General features: G+C 44.7%; 1 protein-coding gene across 3 annotated transcripts; it reads right to left on the bottom strand.

The window, feature by feature from the left end:
* Window positions 1-1,763: 1,763 nt before the first annotated feature.
* HNRNPA3 (heterogeneous nuclear ribonucleoprotein A3) lies at window positions 1,764-23,972 on the bottom strand. Of its 3 annotated transcripts, XM_068245444.1 has the most exons (12): window positions 23,892-23,972; window positions 19,453-19,479; window positions 17,282-17,401; window positions 14,543-14,689; window positions 14,243-14,453; window positions 12,808-12,897; window positions 12,599-12,721; window positions 11,199-11,282; window positions 8,104-8,247; window positions 6,898-7,023; window positions 3,419-3,506; window positions 1,764-3,327 (listed from the first exon to the last, which is right to left on the bottom strand). In XM_068245444.1, the coding sequence occupies exons 1-11, from the start codon at window positions 23,910-23,912 to the stop codon at window positions 3,436-3,438; spliced, it is 1,164 nt and encodes a 387-aa protein (XP_068101545.1). In that variant the 5' UTR covers window positions 23,913-23,972; the 3' UTR covers window positions 1,764-3,327; window positions 3,419-3,435. The 3 variants fall into 3 exon arrangements, with proteins under 3 accessions (XP_068101545.1, XP_068101546.1, XP_068101547.1); XM_068245445.1 differs by lacking the exon at window positions 12,599-12,721; XM_068245446.1 differs by lacking the exons at window positions 11,199-11,282; window positions 12,599-12,721.

Genomic DNA, 23,972 nt, shown 5'->3' on the forward strand with positions numbered 1-23,972 from the left:
GTTTTTTCTGGGTCAGTGACCGATCAGCAGAACCACCAGGCAGATCTGCATTGGCTTCTAGGTTTCTCCCGGGTCAGTTTGTAAAACCAACCAGCGCTCAGTTTTTAAAATAACATATCTTTGCTGTAGGAAGTTGCAAAGGAAGTCACATCCTCATTCATGCCCCACTCCCTTTTCAGTCAGTAGGAAGGCGTGGCCTTAGCTTTTAGAACAATCACCCTCTTCATACCTTAACTATGTGACTAAAGTGAGGAGCGTCTTTGGGCCCCTTTCCACTGTAAATAAAAATGCATGCAATTGCACTTTCAAATCATTTTTGCCTGCGATTTGGAAGTTGGAAGCGCTAGAACAAGCTTAAGTGTAATCTGCGCCTTTCATTTTACAATGGCTACCTGAACTTTGTGGATGGCAGCTAGTAGAAAAGGGCCCTTATATCAGGGATCTGGAACTCCGGTGCTCAAGGGCTGAGGTCCTCACACATTTTCAGAACAGCTCAAATAAAAAAAAAACAAAAAACAAAACTGATGGGACTGAATCAGCAAAGGTGTGGTTCATAGAGTAGAACACATTTCGTCATGGCATGGATATGGCCCTCAAGGACTGGAGTTTGACACCTGTGGGTAATCTCTAAATTAAAGCGTACCCAAGATTAGTTAATAGGCTGTATTTATACTTACCTGGGGTGTGTGGGGTCCTGCACTGTCCTCTCAGTTCTGCCGCGATCTCACTCAATCTGGCCAGACGTGCTCTTCAGCATATGCGCGGATCAGCCGCACGTGTTTAGTGCCTGGGTAGTACTACAAGGAAGACGCAGATTGCATCTGGCTGCGGGAGTGCGGGTGAGATAGCGGCAGAGCGAAGTGGATGGAGAGGGACCCCACAAGTACAATAATCCTAGCCCGTGCACACTGCAGACATTTCAGCAGTGTATGCCGAAAACTGGCTGGAAGGTATGACAATACCACAGCAAATGCAGTTTCTTCGTTCAATGATGAACAACCAAAGATCAATGTTCATTTGGCTTGCAGTTTGGAAGATTTTACTCTATGGGTACCTTACAATGCAATCGGCATTCTTCTTTCCCAGAAGTAGACAACATGCAAAGCAGTGCTACAACCGAGTTTCACCCACAACTATGGAATTTCCCATTCCTCTAATAGTAGAATTACAGCTCATGCAATGAACTGCTCTGTGCCCAGTTACCACAGTAATAGAAGAAAGCACAACTGATGGACTACATTTCTTACCGAATAAAGAAAAAAAAATTGGTCTTTTTTTCCTCTCTTTAAAGTCTACCTGAGATGTAACTAGTTGGTGTATTTAATACTTACCTGGGGCATCCTCCAGTCCCATGAGGTGCATGGGCTCCCTCGCCAGCCTTTTGATTATCACTCCCAATAATCCTACCAGTTATGCCCATCTGCGCATGCACTGCCTGGCCACGCAACCATATTTAGGAGAGTCCTGCGCAGGCACGATGGGTGGGTTTTTGAGTGTGTGGCCAAGCCGTGCTTGCACAGAACAGGTAATCGAGGGGTGGGGGAAATATCTAAACAACGGAGCACCCGGAAAGGACGGCGAGGGAGCCCACGCACCTCATGGGGCTGGAGGAAGCACCACGTAAGTATAAATACATCACTAAGTTACATCTATGGTTTCCTTTAAGGTTAGTTTCACTTAAGACGGCCAGCATTTACCAGACGGAAACTGGCTTCCTGGGTTTAAACCATATCAGAATGGTATGGTATAATAACAGAGGCATATTTACAGATACAAGCCAGTTTTTATTAGAAAACATACATGGGGAAATAAATCTCAAGCTGGAATAGAACGTAAACATTCAATTTTAGCTAAACAAGGGCATACAAAGGCATCTGGCTACTTCTAGGTGGCAAGCTACATTGCCTTGGCAAGTAATGTCAAAATAAATTTCGGCAGGGAGGTGCCCACACAGTAAAACACTAAACAAGATACTTATTTCAGTACATTACTGGATCAGTTCGGTTACGGCAAAGTAGTAACTACCATGATTACTTTAGAAAAATGGTAAACGAGATTTAATTCTACGGGTTGTGCTGGATACACGACAAGACAGAGGACGTCTGAGGAGAAAAATGAACCTGTCACAACACAGGGACCAAACTAAATATTGTACACAATCTCCTGTCATCTGCATTGGTCACTAATGCGTTTTGGATGGATTATCTGTACGGCTTCCTCATCCTCTACAAGCGACCATTGCTCAGGGGAACTGTATTTCAAAGAATTTGAACTCTTCCCTTGGCCACTAGGCTGGGCAACTGAAGTTGGCTGGATCCTGCATAACATCTAGTCTATGCACAACTGCGTGCATTGGTCTTACTCAACAGACCCCCCTCAGCGGCGCCCCTAAATCATATGCATATTTTAGAAATGGGTATGGACTCCACTTTGGCAATTGTTGATGTGGCCAATAGCTGACATGACAGGCTCACTTTGAAGCACCTCTTACTATCCTAGTGAATCCAAAGAAAAAGCATACGTAGGTTTGTAATGCGTGCTCTTAAAACTCCAGAGATCAAAGGTTGTGATCTCTGCAGCCCAGCCTGAATGCCAAGCTGCAGAGATCAGCGCTAAGATTCTGCCTGTGTCCGTTGGAAGTGCACATTTCACTAATTGTATGTGTGCCCCTGCTTTGGGAACATTAAGATGGTGACAGGTTGTTTAAGGCTATAAACGTGCAGCAGAAAGAAAAAAAGGGACTAATGCCTGACTTCAGGTCTCCGTTTGCTTGGACCAAACAATAGAAACCAAAAAAACCCTCTGAATAATTCAGAATCTGATGGTCCTTCATTTTACCATTAGGCTTATTTAAACTTCTACCCCCCCCAAATCACTGCTGTTTAGTTTCTAGCTCATCAAATAATGGAAATGCTTATTTTTGCTGAGCAATAGTTCAGCCCCATTTAACATTACTGAACAGGGCCACTGGGCTAAATAAGAAAAAAAGTGTTTAAAAGTTAAAAATTCCTCATTTATTCCTGGTTTCACTAGCACAACCATTAGGGCTATACACCCAACATCATGGGGAAGATGGGAGACACTACAACAGATAAAAAGACCTCAGGAATGTACATCTAAATCAACACTACATTGCAAAAACTGTGGCTATTACAGTCCTGAACAAGAAATGCCTCCTGTATAAGCTGCGGTAACTTATTTTCTGACTATGGATCCTCGCTGCTCCTGTAGTAGATTATAAAGTTCCTCTAATGCACATGGACGACTGTCTCAAAGTAACCTGCAGCTTTCCTGACAAATCCTCGCTCTCTTGCTAAGAACTGTAGCCTGTTGAATGATATAGGACAAGAAGATTGTTACTCAGGTGATCTGCCAGCCAAGACTGATTCATCAGCACAAAACACATCCAAGTGATTACCTGTATCTATTGTAGACTCAAAACCTTCTGCTTCCATATCCTCCGCCGCCTCCACCACCACCTCCACCACCACCAGATCCATAGCCACCTATGATAGAAACATAAGAGGTAAAGCTAAACCCTTGCAGTGCCTATGAGTGGTTGTAAGGACTCATTCACACCGATGCATGAATTTATACTGCATGTTTACTTTCTGAAAGCAGAAGTCAAAGTCAAACAGAATATCTTTCCATAGCTACTCCATTTAGAAATTGACATGTCTGAATGACAAGCACTGAAAAGCATGCTTAAAGAGGAACGGTCGCGAAAATCTTAAAAAAATGTAAAACATATACAAAGAAGTACATTTCTCCCAGAGTAAAATGAGCCATAAATTACTTTTCTCCTATGTTGCTGTCATTTACAGTAGGCAGTTGAAATCTGACATTACCGACAGGTTTTGGGCTAGTCCATCTCTGCATAGGGGATTCTCAACATGGCCTTTATTCTTTATAAAGACATTCCCTGCAAATGATTAATACAAAGATGCTGGCCATCCTCCCTGCTTGCTGCACACTATTTTGGCATCTGGACTGAGCAACTGCCACTCACAACGTGCTTTTCAAAAAACAAACAAAAAAACCCCATGAGAACCCCCCTATGAGAAGATGGGCTAGTCAAAAATCTGTCAGTAATGTCAGATTTCTACTACTTACTGTAAGTGACAGCAACATAAGAGAAAAGTAATTTATGGCTCATTTTACTCTGGGAGAAATGTTCTGATTTGTTTTAAATTTTAAGATTTTCGTGACAGTTCCTCTAAGTGTAAATGTTAAAACAGCGATGGAACACGTACCTGCAGTTTGTATACCTTAAAAATGGACCTACACACTTTTTCCCCATACAGGTTATAGGAGTGCTGGAGGCTCAGGCTGGAGCAATGCCAGAGACACCATCTATAGGGAATTTATTGTGTCTCATGTCCTAAAAATATGCCAGCAAGTACATCGGCTTCTAACAAACTGGCCTTAAAGGGGGACTTAGGCCCAGTGCACACCAAAACCGCTAACAGATCCAGAAAACGCTAGCAGTTTTTGGTGCGGATGTCAGATTTGGCCCAGTGCAAACCGAGAGGATTTGGATGCGATCAGCCGGCCGCATCCGCCTGTAAATCCACATGGCTTTTGAATTTCAATGGGCTTGTGCACACCGGGGGTTTAAGGTTTTTAGCAAAACGCAAACGTGCAGCAGGAGGCACGTTTACGGTTTGCTAAAAACCTCAAACCACCGATGTGCACAAGCCCATTAAAATACAATAGCCATGCGGATTTACAGGCGGATCCGCTTAGTGTGCACTGGGCTCAACTTACCTGTGGCTTCTTGCAGTCCCCTACAGTCTAAGTCCCGCCGGCCAGCAGGACCGACACCCCCCAACCCGATGTGGCCAGTCGGCGGCTACTGTGCATGTGTGGCCCCGAGCTGTGCACACCCTGATCGCGCTCTGTGCAGCAACGATTTCTCCAAACTGAGCATAATGTTCCCGGCTCAGGAGCACGTGGCCAGCCAGCTTAGCAGGCTGATTGCGGTGCTGGCCGGAGAGACTTGGACTGTCGTCATGGGCACAGGAGGACTCCAGGGGGCTGCAAGAAGCCCCAGGTAAGTTAAACTTTTTGACTTCAGATTTCACTAGAGAGGTTTTCTGTACTAAAGTATGAGGGCCAACCCATTTTGAGTACCATTATTCTTAATGGTGGCTAAAAGAGTGTTTTATTGAAAATGTTCCAAACCTCACTTGTGTGATAAAAAGTTAGCAGAATTGAGCCGAAAAAACGCACCGTGTATTCCCAGCATTACGAAATACACAAGCTTATTACGTACAGGTCACTTATTCTAATTAAAAAAAAAAAAACAGTCTTATAATTGGTGATCAAAAGGCGTTTCTTAGACTGTCAGCTGGTGTACTTTATAAGGCACTGCAGACAATGTGCCATGTTATAGGTGTAGCAGTTATAAATATTAGCATAGTTTTGGGTTACTCATTGCCATACATATCCAGGTTCCACCTCATAGCTGTATACCTAGTGCTCATCAGGACTGAACGCAGGAATTCCTGGGCTGAGGAGTTGGTACATAAATTATTTGGACTCCTGTTTTCAAATATACCACTGTACTTTCCATATTAATTGAAAGAATGCAACTTACAAGGCATTTCATCACTGCCAGAGCTCAATCATTTTAAAGCTATATAAAGACATCTCAGTTGGGGACAAACCAACATAACTACTTGGCAGGACACTGATACACCACAATATAGGACAGTCAAGCCTCCCACTGAGAATGGAAGTTTGGGCCTAAACTAGGGCCGTGGGGAGCAGAAACATGCTGCTAAATCTGCAGAGGGAAATTAGAGGAATCTTCCCATGTTATGTATACTGCTCATGCAGTTTATCTGAACTTGTGGGCAACAATAACTGTACAATGTGCATGACATTCTTGGGTGGATCTGCAGAGATTGCAGACAAGACTCGGAACATTTATATTGCGCCTTTCTTCTGGCGGACTCCAAGCACCAGAGCTGCAGCCAATAGGACGCGGTCTATAGACAGTAGCAGTGTTAGGGAGTCTAGCCCAAGGTCTCCTGGTAGGTTACTGAACAGGAAGAGCTTTGAACCCAGCTCTTAACCACTACCCAGCCACTGCTCTGGATGTACATGTAGAATATAGTAGTTCAAAATTCATATGGAATTGGTCCTAAAGCTAGCAACACCTGCTACATTCAATTCAAACATGTTTGAACACATTACAGCTCATAAAAAAAAAATTATCTTTGTTAAGTACTGTAATCCAAATTGATGTTATGTATGCATGTAAAGTTGCTGGACTTCACACAAGTAAAACTATATACTGGGCTTTATTCCCACAGTAGACAAGTATTTGCTGACTTCTGTTAAATAGGACATTTTAAAATTGCATTTTATTACATTTTGAAAATTATCAGAAACTGGTAATTTTTTTTTTTTGCTGGCTCCAACTCCGGCACCCAATAATTGCTCCCGACTGCAGAGCCCTGCTTCCTGCTGCAGAGAACAAAAAAAACAACCCCCAAGCTTCTGGTAGCCAGAGACTACGTTTTGAATAGGCTGTGGGGGAGAAACTTTTTTGTAAACTGGCAAAAAGATACTTAAAAAGGAACCTAAACTGAGAAGGATATGGACTTTTCCTTTTAAAATAACAGTTGCCTGACTCTCCTCAACCTGTCTAATACTTTTAGCCATAGCATCTCAAGCATGCAGATCAGGTGCTCTGACTGAACTCAGTGGATTAGCTGCATGCTTATTTCAGGTGTGTGATTCAGCCACTATTTCAGCCAAAGAGAACAGGACTGCCAGGCAACTAGCATAGTTTAAAAGGAAACATCCATATCCCCCAGTTAAGGTTGCCTTTAAACTTCAGTGCAGCACATAGGTGTGAATAGGGCCTTAAATAACCACACTACCCACCACCATAGGGGCCGCCTCCACTTCCAGAGCTTCTTCCGCTGTAGCTGCCGCCTCCTCCTCCTCCCTTCATGGGGCCATAACTGGACTGCTGTTGCCCACCATAGTTTCCAAAGTCATTGTAGCTACCTGAAAAGGGATGAGATGTACAAAAAAGGACACTTAAAAACTAGAGCAATAAAGATGAATGTTGTGTTCACCAATTCTAATGAGATCTGAGATAACAGCAAAATGATTTCCAGTCAGAATGCAAAACGGAACTGTTAATTGTAGAGATTGTGATTGCAGCGATTGCCCTTTTAGTTCACTGGCGATGCGATTCTCGTTCTCAGATCAGCAAAACGCTGCAGAAAAGCACCCCAGTCCTTAAAGAGAATCTGTAACATCAAAAATTCCCCTGGGGGTACTCACCTCAGGAGGGGGAAGCCTCAGGATCCTAATGAGGCTTCCCACCCCAGTCCTCCGCCCCTCGGGGCTCTCGCTGCAGCCCTCCATACAGCGACGATGTAAATATTTACCTTCCCGGCTCCAGCGCAGGCGCTCTGGCGGCTCCAAAGTAGGCGGAAATACCAGATCGTCGTCGGGTCTGCTCTACTGCGCAGGCGCAAGTCTCCGGTGCCTGCGCAGTAGAGCAGACCCGACAGATCGGATATTTACGTCTACTTCGGAGCCGAAAGCAGCCACAGCGCCCCCGCTGGAACCTAGAAAGGTAAATATTGGAATTAAAACAGTCGGGTCTGCCGGCAGCTGTTCGGAGGGCTGCAGCGAGACCCCCGTGGGACAGAGGACGACATGGGAAGCCTCATTGGGATCCTGAGGCTTCCCCCACCCGAGGCGAAAACTCCCCCAGGGGATTTTTTTGAGGTTACAGTGTCTCTTTAACCTGGTCGACTGTATGCAATTAGCCTGTTGTATGTATCCTTATCTGAACCAATTACACGTGGTCCCCTACTTACAAACTAGTTCTGTTCCAGGAGGTTGTTTGCAAATGTAATCACGCGTTATAATATTAAAGCACTGATACATTTAAATTGATATAAACTGCAATAGTTTAGGTTTTTAATGCTTTAAACTACTTACAACAGTTAAGACAAAATGTAATAAAAACAGTATTCGATAAGTATGAAACGTTAAAGAGTTGTTTGTGAGTAGGGGACTGTCCACAAACTAATTTTAGAATGTAAAAAATATAACAAAATCAAAACTTACCACCAAAGTTGCCTCCTTCATTGTAGCCATCATATCCACCACCGCTACCACCGCCATATCCTCCACCTTGGCTTCCATACCCTGGGCTACCTCCATAACCCCTGCCACCATAACCAGGGCCGCCACCACCATAGCTACCGCCACCTAGGTTATAAAACATTGAAGAAAATAGTCTGAGTCCACCCCCAAAACTCCACAGGTATGAGATCGGGATTATTTAAAAACAGTCATGACAGGACAGGTACAAACAGAACTTTGAGACTATCGCAAGGTGTACGGACTATATATAGAGCTCCCCAACTTATAAACACAATAGGTTTTTATGGCTATAGCGGTGCAGTGTGATTAACTTCAGCGCAGTCAGAAGTCGGAGCTGAAGTTACTTTTAAAACACTAATTCGGCCTCCAGCAATAGCTGGAAGGCAAATTACATTCCCCACCATACATGTGGACCTAGAGGGGGGGGAATAGTAATTAGTTGTGCAGCAGCAGGATAAGCCATACCGGCTGTATCCTGCACCAAAGTCTCCCGATGGCGAATCCTCTCATACTCCGACTTAAAGGACTTACGAGGCGAAATGCTTAAAAAAAAGTTATGTACCTCATTGCTAAAGCAGACCTCAGGGCAGACGAACAGCACCTTCCTTTTCACGATCAGGTGCTTTATCAGGCTAATCCAGGTTACATTGCAGCTCCCGACCCTCCACAGGGTCGCCCTAGCAGAATCGCCGCTTTAAAAATCCAACTCCTGCGCAGCTCGCATAGCCGTGGCCGCGCAGGATTATAGCCCCGCTCGTGTCCGCCCTCACTCCGTGCGCTCTACTATACGTCATGTGGGCGGCTCCACATGACCACCCACATGACGAACTACACTGCCAGCCAGCCGCGCCCCCTCAGCAGAGAATACAAGCTCTGAACGAGCAGGTACTCACTCGTTCAGCGCTTGTATTCTCTGCTGAGGGGGCGCGGCTGGCTGGCAGTGTAGTTCGTCATGTGGGTGGTCATGTGGAGCCGCCCACATGACGTATAGTAGAGCGCACGGAGTGAGGGCGGACACGAGCGGGGCTATAATCCTGCGCGGCCACGGCTATGCGAGCTGCGCAGGAGTTGGATTTTTAAAGCGGCGATTCTGCTAGGGCGACCCTGTGGAGGGTCGGGAGCTGCAATGTAACCTGGATTAGCCTGATAAAGCACCTGATCGTGAAAAGGAAGGTGCTGTTCGTCTGCCCTGAGGTCTGCTTTAGCAATGAGGTACATAACATTTTTTAAGCAATTTGCCTCGTAAGTCCTTTAAGCCTTCAAAGGGAAGGTTCAGAGACTATCGAAAAAAAATAAAAATCCAAATCCACTTACCTGGGGCTTCCCCCAGCCCGTGGCAGGCAGGAGGTGCCCTCGGCGCCGCTCCGCAGGCTCCCGGTGGTCTCCGGTGGCGCGCCCGACCTGGCTTCTTCTACGCTCCAATCTGCGTGTCACTGGTGCGCGCTGACGTCATCGGACGTCCTCCGGGCTGTACTGTGCAGGCGCAGTAGTTCTGAGCCTGTGCAGTACCGCCCGGAGGACGTCCGATGACGTCAGTGCGCACCAGTGACATGCAGATTGGAGCGCAGAAGAAGCCCGACCTGGCAGCCGGCCTGGCCAGGCGCGCCACCGGAGACCACCGGGAGCCTACGGAGCAGCGCTGAGGGCACCCCCTGCCTGCCACGGGCTGGAGGAAGCCCCAGGTAAATGGATTTAGATTTTTTTTTCGATAGTCCCTGAACCTTCCCTTTAAAGAGACTCAGATGAGTCTTCCTGCTGTTAACTTACCCGGTGCTTCCTCCAGCCCCAAAAGCATGGATGTGTCCCTCGCCATCCTCCAGCAGTCCTCCACTCAGCCGTAGTCAACTCCCGGTACGCGGCTCAGTCTGGCTAAGTGATGTCACTGAGAAGCTTACCGGAGAAGATTGTGGCTAAATTGAGGCGCCGAGGGACACATCCATGCTTATGGGGCTGGAGGAAGCCCCGGGTAAGTAAAAAAAACACAGCAGGAAGACTCAGTTCTTAGTCTCTAAAGTTGCCTGAAATAAAAACTAACCAAAACCTCACAAAACATTACACCCCCTCCTGACACCAATATCCACCAAATGTTAAAGTGGATCCGAGATGAACTTTTATTCATTGCATAATTGTGTTCCTTTCCTATTTATAGGACATTCCTCGAGCCAAATACTTTGTTTTAATACTCTTATTCCCTATAAACTAAACAAGCCACGCCCACACGTTTTCAGAGAGTCAAGGCACTTTAAGACATTATCAAGGGCTCATGGGAGCTCAGTCTGGGCAGGAGGAGGGGGGAGGTATTACTAGCCAGAGATTTCAGAGGCGAGGGATTAGGTTTTTTTCACAGGCGGAGTGCTCAAGATGCAGATAAAATTGCCCATTTGTAATGTTTACAAACATGGCTGCTGTCATTGTATCACAGGAATAATTCTATTGAAGCTGTTTGCAGCTAGATTTGCTGAGTAAACTAGCTAAACCTTTAGATAAGATATATAGACAAGTTACTTGTTAGAGTTCGTTTTTTATCTCAGATCTGCTTTAAAGCAGACCTAAGCTCTTGTACGGGAGACCAGGAAAACTCAGAGAAATCCACCCTGTGTGTGTATTACAGAGAACAGCCTGTCTAATACTCCCTTCTCTGCATTAGAGCGTAAATGCTGTAATAAATACATTTTTATCAGGTTATGCTGAGTTTAGGTCGGCTCAATTTTGTAGATACACATTTCTAGATTTATCTGCTAGCAGTTTCATCTAAAAAGCACAAATGTAGTAAAAAAGATTCATGAACATTTTCTCTTGTGAAATTTAAAAAAAAACAAAAAATACATGCATTTCACAGTTATGACTGATACAGGATCCAGGCACTATTCAGATAGTTATTCTATTACAGTGCACACATCAGCTGCACTGGTTGCTGCGGATGAGTGCAGTGCAGTTTTGCAATCCTCTAAATTACTAAGCATAGTACGTATCATAAGGGTCACCTAAAGAAAAAACTACCTACAGCAGCACAGCTAGTGTTCAAAAATACATCTAGACAAAAAACAAACACTTACCATCTCCACCACTGAAGCCATTGTAGCCATCTCCACCACCATAGCCACCTCTTCCTCCGCCGCCACCACCACCACCATAACCACCTGATGAGCAAAAGTGTGGACAAAATACTTAGAATCTCTAAGTCAGTCTTGTGCATGAGAAAAATCACTAGGCAAGAGCTCCTCCCCATTTTGTTCCAGTAAAAAGGCATTATACATTACCCATTACATTGCCTGCATAAAAAGAACACTAATATCGCCGCAAAAGCACCAGATTCTAAGCACAACAGTGTTCTACCCAGCCCTGCTTGACAGGCGCTCAACCTGGCTAATTTTCCTGACCACCCAGCTATCAATGCACTGGCCCAATCGGTCAGCAATCACAGGTTGTCTTAATGTGCTCATTGACAGTACAATATTTTCCTCACATGCCATCAGATTTGTGGGATCTTAAGTAATCGGAAAGTCGTTGACTGTTCCAAAAAATAAGTAGATTAGGGCCCTTTCTTCAGATACAATCATAAAATCAAACACTCCAATCAACAAAATTCTGTATTCCAATTATCCATAGAATCTTTTCACATGGATTTTTTCCACATACTGTGTTGATTCCTGCACAATTGTCTAACTAGGCACGGGAAAACAGTATAGGGAGCACAGGAAAGATTTACCACACAAATGAAACTACTGAAACTTTGGCACACTAAATATACATCAGTTACGCCTACACCCACTATTGGCCACACCTACAGCTTTAGCCCACCCAACTAATACATTTCTGGCAATTACATTTTAGAAACCACTATTTGCATAGGTCCAGCCTCTGGAAAAGGTACGGACAATGAAATATGCACAGCCTATATCACAGACAGAGTAAAACAGGTTATGTATAGCCTTGCTGGATACAGTATAGTGGGAGCTGATACCTGGTGATTTTTCACTGAGGGGCAGAACTTTAGACAGTTGGCACACCAAATAATACACAACCCTCCCACCCAAAATGTATTATCTCTGAATGCTTGTGACCCCCATGGACTTGCTAATTAGTGACTAGAGATGGTCAATGAAGTGTGAATGCAAGCTTGCAGGCAAAACGTAATGCAAATAGCATGCAGTATAGCAATTGGCTAGTCCATTTAACTGGCTTAATTCCAAGCTGCATACAATTAGGATGCAAGCCAAACTATTAGCATCGCTGACTATTTCTGAGATCTTGCAGAGATATGTTCATAAATCTATCCATCCAGCTGCTCCTCCCCCCCCATACATTCTGCAGCCCCCATAAACCCCACCTGACAAAGCCCAAGCCCACTGGGTTTACTACATGTACTAGGCCACCTGATGCAGCTATATCAATATACTAGTTGATGAGCAGTCCTTTCATCACTTGTACAAATGTCAAATATGAAGGATCTTACCTCTGCTCCCAAAGCCACCGCCGCTGCCACCACCACCACCACCTCTTCCTCCAAAGCTTCCTCCGCCGCCGCTACTGAAATTACCACCTCTACCCATGAAGCTACTTCCACCCCCTCCGCGGCCTAAAACAAGCAGTAAAACCATTAAGATTGAAGTCTCCTAAAACAACTGACCAGTCAAAGTCTTATCACTTGGCAAAGCAACTTACCTCTCTGGGTGGTGGCCGTCTGCATCTCTTGCTTAGAAAGGGCCTTTTTAACTTCACAGTTATGATTGTTGATTGTGTGATATTTCTGAACTAAAAAAAACGAAACAAATAGAATCAGTAAAGGTCTTAAAGGACCACTATTACAAAAATGTGTAAAATCTGAAATACTTGTTAACATACGAAAAAGTAGTATGTTCCTTCCAGAGTAAAATGAGCCATAAATGATGTTTCTCCTATGTTGCTGTCACTTACAGTAGTTAGTAGAAATCTGACAAAAATTACACGTTTTTGACTAGTCCACGAGTTACAGGCACAAATGTTCAAGTTAAAGTGCGGCACAGTGTGGCTGACAGCAGCGCAAAGAGCACACAGGCAGGTCCTTCAGATGGGAGCATGCCTCTGTGTCCCCTTTTTTTACATTAAGAACCACACCGAGTACACTTTAATCTCTCACCAGCAGAGGAAGTGGGTAGGCTGGATAAAGTGATCTGTGTTCCCCTAGTTCTCCGCCGTCCCACAGCGACAGCGATAGAGCTCCACGAACGGCAGGGATGTTAAGATTTACATTCCCGGCTCCAGCATAATAGTTGCACTCTGCTCAAAAATAGGCGCCTGCGCAGTAGAGCAGACCCGACTGAGATCGGCTATTTCCGAGTGGAGAGCTGCAACAGCCCCCCACTAGAACAGGGAAAGGTAAATATTGCACAGCCTGACAAATTGCCGGCTGCACATTCAGTGGGCTGCAGCGAGACCACCGTGGGATGGCGGAAGCCTCGATTGGATCCAGAGGCTTGCCGCCCACAACCTTGGGCATTTTTTTCCAATACAAAGTCTCTAGGGGATGGGATTAGGGAGGAGTTCTGTAGTAAGGCTATGTTTCCACTTGTGCGTTGTGTCAGTTTTTCTGCTCAGAAAATGTGCATAGATTTTAAAAGTAATGTTAGTCAATGCAGCTGTTTCCACTATGCAAATTTTCATACGCGTGAAAAAAATCTTTGTATAGGCAATGCGAATTTTCGCGTTATTTGCGCGAAAATTCGCATTAGATCCATGGTTACAGGAAGTTGTCAGCAGTCATGACTAAGCTGTTACTAGGCAGATTATGTATATTTAACTAATGTGAATTTTCACGTATGAAAATTTGCATAAAACGCGTACAAATTTAAATGCGAATTTCCACCAATCAGAAAAATCTTATGCGATTTTTTGCAGGCGAAAATGTAACGCTATATTGGGAACATAGCCTTAGAGTCCAGTACAGAATGCTTCCAACCATTTCTAAAGCAAATAACCTCCATTTAGTGCAATCAAATACAATTTACATTCAAGTTGTTTTTAGCATTACTAGAGTTTCAGCTTGTTCAGTTTGAGGTTAATGATTGGTTCACATTTAACATCTTCTAAATTACAAAGACAAAACTACCAAATTACTCACCAACAATTTTATCAACTGTATCATGGTCATCAAAAGTCACAAAAGCAAATCCCCTTTTCTTCCCAGTGCCGCGGTCTTCCATAACTTCAATTGTCTCAATTTTTCCATAGCCTTCAAAGTAGTCTCTCAAATGATATTCCTCTGTGTCTTCTTTAATGCCACCAACAAAGATTTTCTTTACAGTGAGGTGGGCACCGGGCCTGGCAGAGTCCTGTGTTAGGAACAGGGAAAATATTACACACCAGGGAAGAAAGAGGGATAAAAACCACTACATGGAGAGCACAGCTCAGCACGACTCACCTCGCGGGAAACTGCTCTTTTAGGCTCAACAACACGACCGTCCACTTTATGAGGACGAGCAGCCATTGAGGCATCAACCTCTTCCACACATGAGTAGGTCACAAAGCCAAAGCCCCTTGAGCGCTTTGTCTGGGGATCTCTCATGACCTGCAAGAACAGCCACACATAGAATGAGCATCAGACTACAAGAAATATCTATACAGTACATATATAAAACTGGGTCCGACTGGACAAGGGAATGTAAGAAGTAATAAGGGTAGGCTGTGTGTAATGTTACTGCACAGTATGTCTCACTAACATAAGGATAAATGAAAGAATGGACATTTCTATCCAGTTATCAGTATAGGGCAGGGGTCTCAAATGCAATTTACCTGGGGGCCGCAGGAGGCAAAGTCAGGATGAGGCTGGGCCGCATAAGGGATTTCACAAAAAAAAGTCAATCAGCAGCTCCTGCCTATGTACCCCCCCCCCCCCCCCCTCATTGATTTTTATTTCAATATCAAATTCACACTGAAGCGAGCTATTTTGCCTATTTTACCTTATAGTTCGTTTCAGTGCTCCCATTACAAGTAATCCGTCGTGTCCCCGCCTCTCTCTGTGAAGGAAGAGTGAGAGGGGCGGGCAGAGGCGGTTGACGTCAGCTCTGCCCCTTACAGGAAATACCGGCGGATTGCCCCCCCCCCCCCCGGGCGATTTTGAGGCTCTGCACCACTCGTTTAGCGGCGGTGATGCGGCTGATTACTTGGGAGCACTGAAGCGGACTATAAGGAAGCTTTTGCCGGCGTGGGCCACAAAATATTGCATCGAGGGCCGCAAATGGCCCACGAGTTTGAGACCCCTGGTATAGGGAGTTTCCAATTTAGGCAAGATAGGTCATCTTTCTACAATTATATTTGAATGAAAGGTAATGAGAAGACTTGGTGACATGAACCGAACATTGTTTATCAATACAGATCAAACAGAAGATTAGAAGGCATTGTAAAGTACAGGACCAATTCACATCTCTGTAGAGAACCAAAGCATAGGAATTTTTTAAAGCAATATAAAAAAACATAGGTTCATGAGACAAAACCTTGATCACTTGTCAACTACTGCTTCCATCAATACAACTGCACAATTCAGCAGCAGCAGATTGTGTCATTTCAAAGCAAAGGTCACTTGAACCTAGAACTGCTGGTTTGACTAGAAGCCTTGCAGATAAGGGAGTATCTTTGCTTCACTGCTGCAATAAAGAGGAGCTGTACTGAAAATATATATATATATATATATATATATATATATATATATATATATATATATATATATATATATATATATATATATATATATATATATATATATATATATATATATATATATATATATATATATATATATATATATATATATATATATATATATATATATATATATATATACACACACACACACACCTGCATATAAGCCGACCCGTGTATAAGCCGAGGTACCCACTTTTCACTCAGAAACCAGGAAAAGTGATTGACTCCCATATAAGTACCCCCCCACCAATATAGCCCCTCCACAGTAGCCAGATGTTCCCCCAGTACAAGTCAGCCCCCCTCCCCATAGCCAGATATGCCCAAGAATCATACAGCTGTCTCAAGAAGCCACTAGATTGCGTCAGATATGAGATACAGCTATTGCCACACAGAATAAATCTCCGATCATTGCACCGCTGATATTGCTTGCACGCTTCGCTCCACAACCCAGCTGACACAGGTAGTCTAGTCTTGAGCAGCACTCTGCACACCACGTTGCAGGGATGGGGGCACGGACACCACAGGGAGCCAGCTGTAAGTGCAGGATCACTAGTGCACCAGCCTTACACTCCTCCGCCATTAACAAAACCTGCTCCACCATCTGTTCTGCTCCAATGACTCGCATACAAGCCGAGGTGGTAACTTTTCAGCACATTTTTTTATGCCGAAAAATTGGCTTATACACAAGTATTGTACAGTAAGTGCTTTTTCACAATACCCATTAATATTAGTTTTTGCCCACTTAAAGAAAAAAAAAAAAATCTTCCCTCATCCTGATTTACATTTTTAAATATATCACAGGGGGTAACATCTTTTGTACCGTCAACATGCATCGATGAGGAATGGTTGTGCGATTTGAGCCAAACAGCGAAAAACAAAACACTGGCCTCCTGAAGTGCACTGGGAGAAGAAGGGGGCATAGGTAATTTGTATAGGCTTGACATAATGGAGGACAAAGCTACACACCACTATACATATAGGAAGGGTTTGAAACTGAAACCAGGAAAATTACTGTAAAAGTAGGCATCCTGAAAAATGTACTGTATGCTACTATGTCGCTACAGGGCGGTCTAAGCATTTCTCTAACATTAGAAAAGCCAAGACTCCAGAGCTCATTAGACCCATTTTACATGGATTTATTTTCATTACATATTAGTAAAGAAAAATATTCAGTTCCTCAAAAAAGGATTTTTAAATGTAGAGATTTTCTAATCAAAAACGCAAATTGTTAATCTTTAAACAGTAATACCTAGTACACACGGTGAGATTTTCAAGCAGATTTCCTGCCAGATCGATTACATGTCTGATCAAATTTTGATCGATTTTCTGTAGAGGTGAACAGAAAAATCGATCAAAATCAGATTAGACATGTTGAAAATAATCGCTATGGCAGGAAATCTGCCAGAAAATCTTATTGTGTGTACTAGGCATTAGATGTACAGAACACAAAAGTACTTACCACACAGTCTGTAAGCTTGCCCCATTGTTCAAAGTGTTCCCTCAGACTATCGTCTGTTGTCTCAAAACTCAGCCCACCAATAAACAGCTTCCTTAGCTGTTCTGGCTCCTTGGGCTCTCCCTGCAGGAGAGAGAAAGATTGAAATGGCTCGTACCATGCACTTTACTTACAGCAAGACAAATTACAATTATATTATACACTTTTTTTTTTTTAACACTAAAGTAAATCTGAGACTCAAAAAAAGATTTGATACTTACCCAGGGCTTCCCCCAGCCCAGAGTCCCTCGCTGTCCTCCTGAGTGCCTCTGTTTGGCTGCAATCAGCCCTGGTAACTGGCTCAGCTACGCCTGTCAGGCTCTTCTGCACATGTGCGGAGGACAGCACATAAGACCCCAACTGAGCAAAATTACTGGGACCGATAGCCAGAAAATGGACGCACTCGGGGGGACAGTAAGGGACTCAGTGGTGCTTATGAGGCTGGAGGAAGCCCTGGGTAGTATAAAATCTCTATTGGTGTCAAGTACACTTTAAATCATCTTGCAACATTCAATGGAGTATTGCTCATGCGGACAATGTAATTCTAACATTTAAGGTAGCCATAAATCTAGCGATGTATGGGCAGATTTGACCAAGAAACATAGCTCATCGAATCTGATGAGAGCTGTCAGCTGCCCATACACCACAAGCCTATTACCGATCAATTTAAGCATGAAATCTCTCTGGAATTGCCCTTGTGCGATGTATACATCCGCCTCACTGCTGTACCTCCCTAATGCAAATGTCCCCCGTTGCCCTGTGTGAAGTGTGCACATTACCTCTCCGTGGCCTCCGGGATTCCATCTCTGCATACATGCCCCACTCGGTATCCTAGCAAGTTTTCCCTTACTAGGAAACCATGTGGGGTGTGCGTGTATGTAGAGGGAAATGTGCCCAGAGCAGCGTAGGGACAAGCGCAGGCCACAGACAGGTAATGTATACACTTTACACTGGGCATTTGCATTCAGGGTACAGTATTTAGCGTTTCGTCGCATTCATTGGGAAATTGCACACAGTTACCGGCATGCACCTGATCGAGCAATATCTTGCAGCATGCACGGTCGAGAAGGCGACCAATTTTCGTCCCGAAATCGGCGGCACAGATTTTCATCCAATTTGATTATAATAATTGAATTGGATGGTCGATCGGCCACCAAGTCGTCTGATGCATGTCCCCTCAGTAAAGCTTAATATTTAAATTTTACTTGGAGCAAAATTCCTTCATCTGTTTAAATACTGAAAAGGACAATTTTTTCTTCAAGCAAGAGCTATACCGGGTCCTCTGCCCCCCCCCCCCCCCAATTGCCTCAAACGCATGAGAGAACTGGAACTGGCCCGACCCTCCCCTGGGCCGCTATGTTTGCCCTGGAAGTAGTAATCCACAATAGTAGCCACGCGCAATTCGGAAGTCCTTTGCTACTGTGTCCGCACTCCCGGCGGTCTCCTAATTATCGCTTGCAGCAGAGGACATCCAACTGTGCAGGGACGGCGACTATTGCAGATTACTGCTTCCAGGCCAAAGATGGCGACCCAAGGGATGTAAGAAAAAATTAAAAAAGATAAATACTACAGTAGAGAGAACACTGAACGCTCCAGAGGCTTCTTATGTCCTCCAGGACCCCACTGTGGCAAGGTTTAAACCCTCTTACTCATGGCTGTGATTCCATACATGTTTGAGTTGGGTTGAGTTTAACCCACTCATGCACGGAAAGAAAAAGCCCTACATGAGCAGCTTTGTTTTACTGCACACACCCGTAGTACGTTCTGTACATGGAGAGGAGCGCAGCCACGAGAACATATGTCTTAGGCTCCCTGCAAATCCGTTTTCCGATTCTGATTTTCAATTCCGATTTTCCCTGAATACATTCAACAGAAAAACGGATCAAAAAACGCAGCATGCAGTAAAGATAAAAAATCTGAATCGGATGTAAAAACCGATTAAAAAGCGGCTTCGGAAATGTCTGCAGTGTGCAAGAGGCCTTAAACTGTTGTCAGATATGGTCAGAGGAACCTTGCGTGGTAACAGTGGGCATCACAATGATCCTTCTTCCCTCTACTGAGGTAAGCATCCCTTTATTTTCGTCAGTACAGGTTCACATTAAATGAATTTAGGGATTTAATGTAACAATACTTACAGAATCGTCTGAGGTGGTCCACCGTTCCTAAAAAAAAAAGAAAATATGTTTCACAATTCAAGTTCTAAACTTCAACACTAACAATACATTGACATGTGAAGCTCTTGAAGCCTGCGAAAGCAGGCATTTCCTCCCAGCCACAATCCAAAAATCACACTGGTTAATTCTATGACTAACAAAAGGCCATAGTGTACCCAGTATAACCCAATCCAGGACATTCTTTTGAGGGGGAGAGACTCAGATCATGTGACCAGATCAATAGTCAGCATTGGTGCGAGATATTTCTCCCTTGGCTGGATTGTGGATTTAAACCAAACATTGACTAAAAGTGATCACGTTTCACAGCAGAGCCAATTTTCAAGGCTGACTGTGATACCAGGTGAATGAAATATAAAGGTAGCCATACACTAGTCGATTTGCCATCAGATTCGACCAACTGACAGATCCCTATCTGATCGAATCTGATCAGAGAGGGATCGTATCGCTACCTTTACTGCAATCAGATTGTGAACCGATTTCAGCCTGAAACCGTTCACAATCTGTTGTGGTGGTGGTGCTGCCGCCGCCCCCCCCCCCCACCCGCATACATTACCTGCTCCGCTGGCGCGACTCCAGTCCCCAGGTCACCGCTGCTCCGTCTCCGCTCTGGTCTCCGGCCCCGGCATGCTTTACTTCCTGCCCGGCAGGAAGTTTAAACAGTAGAGCGCCCTCTACTGTTTAAACTTCCTGCCAGGCCGGAGGAACTGAAGCATGCCGGAGACCAGCGCGGACACGGAGCAGCGGTGGCCGGGCGTAGACGTGCCGGCGGAGCAGGTAATGTATGCGGCTCTATTGCGTCGGCTCCCTACCCACGGGCGATCAACGCTAATTTTCCGCATGGAGCGATCGGACGAAAAGGATCGAAATTCAGCGAGTAGCGCGAACGATTGGCAGCAGATTCGATCCCAGTGATCGAATCTGCTGTTGAAACGGCGGTGAATCGGGCCAGTGTATGGCCACCTTAACTTTGGGCAAACATTTCAGTTTGCACAGCATGGGATGGATTGTCTCTGACCCTGCCAGGTTTGAATTGTTAGCCACATTTTCATTGAAATTGTAGTGCTTTGTACAACTGCATTCATATCTATAAGCTGTTCTCAGAATCAGATCTAAAGCCCAATCTACACGATACAATTCTTTGTACGATCCGATTAAATCCAACATGTCCGATCGGGATTCGATTCAATTCAATTTGCCATGACAAATCGTATTGAATCCCGATTGGACATGTTGGAGTTAATCGGATCGTAAATAGAATCGTACAACGAATCGTATCGTGTAGATTGGGCTTTACTGCTTCCCTGCCCCTCAACTGTCCATCTGACCTAGTTATTAGTTCCCAAAGTACACAGTAAAGCAGAGACAAATATTGAGAACTCAGTAAGGTTATAAGCACCAGCTCTACCTTGAAGTCAAGAACAGAAAGCATTTTTTAACAAGGAAGCAGTAAAAAAAAACAACTTACAATTAAAACTTTGACATAAAATCTTATGTACTGTATATTCCTGCGTATAAGACTACTTTTGAACCCTTGAAAATCTTCTGAAAAGTTGGGGGCCATCTTATACGCCGGGTGTCATTGATGCCAGGTAATACGCCCGATCCTGTTACCGTCTTTCAGATCTCCCTGCTGAGGGAGCGCAAACTATTCTTCCATACCGCTCTGATAAACAGGTAGACAAGGAGAGCTGACCAATTCGCTTAAGGAGAGTTAACCAATGCAACAAGTCAATTGACTATATACTGTTATACACTGGGTAACATACAGTACAGCACCAGTATCTGTTCATACACAGCACCAGTATATATATATATTTATTTTGTGTGTTGGAAGAAGGGTAGTCTTATACGGCGAATATATCCCAAACTCTATATTTTAACTGGAAAAGTACTGGGGCCGTCTTATACGCCGGAATATACGGTATTTTAGTTTTGTAGTAGTCAAATCACTACTTGCAGCAAGTCACAGTACCTCATCTCTAGTTTATGTGCTGCTCCCTGACATGTACACATGCTGCTAAATTAAAGTTGGCTAGGGCCGATAATCACCGCCTCTGCTCATAACCTGGCGCGTGTACACAGCAGCCTCCGATCCGCCAGCCGGTTCAATTTGCCTGAGCGACGGCCAATAGCTTTGCTCACCTTGCACACCCTGTGACTTCGCATATGTGCAACTCCTTTGGCCCTTCGCATTGCAACAGAACGTGTCGTCAGTATGTAAGCTGACTACACGTCTATACAGCCTCAGACAAGCGATGTCGCCCAAGGAATCAGATCACTATCTCCATCGGACAACTTTGAATTTAGCACTTAGATTTAGCCTTTAGAACCACACACTCCCATTCACATGCATCACAACTGAGAGGGAAAGTCGCATTGCGTGTTGTAAGTGCATTGTAAGCCGTACAGTTCGTAGTACAATAGCGGTTTTCAATAAAAGGGAAAAATGTGTAGTAAATATTTTTAAAGGACACTTGAAAATAAAGGCCATATTTATACTTACCTGGGGCCTCCTCCAGCACCAGGAGGTGCGTGGGCTCCCTCACTGTCTTCCAATCAGCCCCGGTTATCTGGCCAGTCTGGCCCCACTGCACTCCAGTGACCGGGAGCGTTCTGTGCATGTGCAGTACTACCGCACAGACGCAGACCGCTCCCGACAGCGAGGCATGATCACATGGCTAGCCCATTACCAGGGCTGCTAACAAGACAACAGAGCGGCTGACGAAGACGGACGATGGAGCCCACGCACCTCCTGGGGCTGGAGGAAGACCCAAGTATAAATATAGCTTTTTCTCTCTTTACTTACTAGATTGCAAAAGAAAAAAAAATTGCACAGCAGCACCATTGCTGCACAAGCACTTCAAAAAAATGCAGTGCGACCATGTTTCCAATGAGGCAACGTTGGATCAAAACACACTAACTGAAACGTACCAGCAGATTTAGAAAGCCAGTATTCTTCCACAAAACAGTGGAAAACAGTGATTTTCCCACTTGCTATTTGGACAGGAAGTGGCCAAAACTCAGATGGGGACATAAAAGCAGCCAAAAAAAAAAAGAATCCAAGAGGCATCAACCTCTTACCATTATTTAAAATAACAATTCTGTTATCAGACTTTCAAAGGAAACAAGAGGTGAGAGCGATATGGAGGCTGAAGTATTTCCTTTTAAGTAATGCAGCACGGTGGCATAATGGTTAGTGCTCTTGCCTTGCAGTGCTGGGTCCCTGGGCCGAGTCCCAGCCAGGTCAACCTCTGCAAAGAGTTTGCATGTTCTCCCCGTGTTTCCTCCACATCCCAAAACATAGATAAGTTAATTGGCTTCCCCCTAGATTATGATACATGCACTACACTATATAGACATTTGACTATGGCAGGGGCAAGATTATGAGCTCCTCTAATGCTGGGAATACACGGCTTGTTTTTGAGCCAGCTTTGATAGACAATTTCCAACATGTCCGATTTCCCATTTGATTGTTTTGTCGCTCGATTTCTGATAGAAGTGAATGGAAAAAGATAAGAATCAACTGCAGAACAGAGCGACAAAAACGATTGAACAGAGAATCAAGCACCAGAAACAAACAGCGTATTCCCAGCATTAGGGAGTTAGCGACAAGACAATATACTCTGCACAGCGCGGTGTAATAGGTTGGCGCTATATAAAAATTTAAAATAAATAAGTGCACATTGCCTGGCTATCCTGCTGATCCTCTGCCTCTAATACTTTTAGCTATAGCCCCTGAACAAGCATGCATATTGGGGGTTCTGACTCAGGTCAGACTGGATTCGCCACATACTTGTTCCAGGGTGTTATTTAAACACTACTAATGCCAGAAGATGACCAAGACATCCAGACATTGATTTTTTTTATAAACTAAGTCAACATAGCAGCCTCCATATACCTCCCACCTCGGGTTCTCTTTAAAAATCAAAGGGGAAAATGGAGGGAAAATTATCCCAATCGCGGCCAGTGGCAACAATAAAAGCCAAAAACATATTTTAGGCTCTTTCCACACTATAGTGAATGGAGATCCATCTTCCTGGTAACAAGGTTACCAGCAGTGACTGCGATGATGCAAAGCAGATGCGACATGCTGGGAGCCGTTGGGTACTATGCAGCCTAAATAACCCGGATCACAGTGCATGCTGGGCCTTGTGGTCACACGGCCCCAGGACACGGCGACATCACAATGCGAGCAACTGCGCGCCTTCCAGCACCGCCACCCGCCATTCCGCGGGCGGCCTTGTCTGCCCTTGTGAAGGCCTCCCCCTTTCCCCGGCTAATATCGCCCCGATTACGCAGCCGAGCTCCGACCCGCGCCCACTCAGCCCTCCCTGCAGCAGCCCCGCGCGAGGTACACGGCACGTGAGGCGGCGGCCGGGCCGCCATTTCCCGCCACTCACCTCCATTCCAGGCCGAGGCATGGCGCCGAGCTCCTCCACTACCGAAAAGAAGAGAAAGAGGAGGGGGAGGAGGACGCAGAG

This window comes from Hyperolius riggenbachi, chromosome 7, assembly GCF_040937935.1.
Source record: "Hyperolius riggenbachi isolate aHypRig1 chromosome 7, aHypRig1.pri, whole genome shotgun sequence".
NCBI lineage: Eukaryota > Metazoa > Chordata > Amphibia > Anura > Hyperoliidae > Hyperolius > Hyperolius riggenbachi.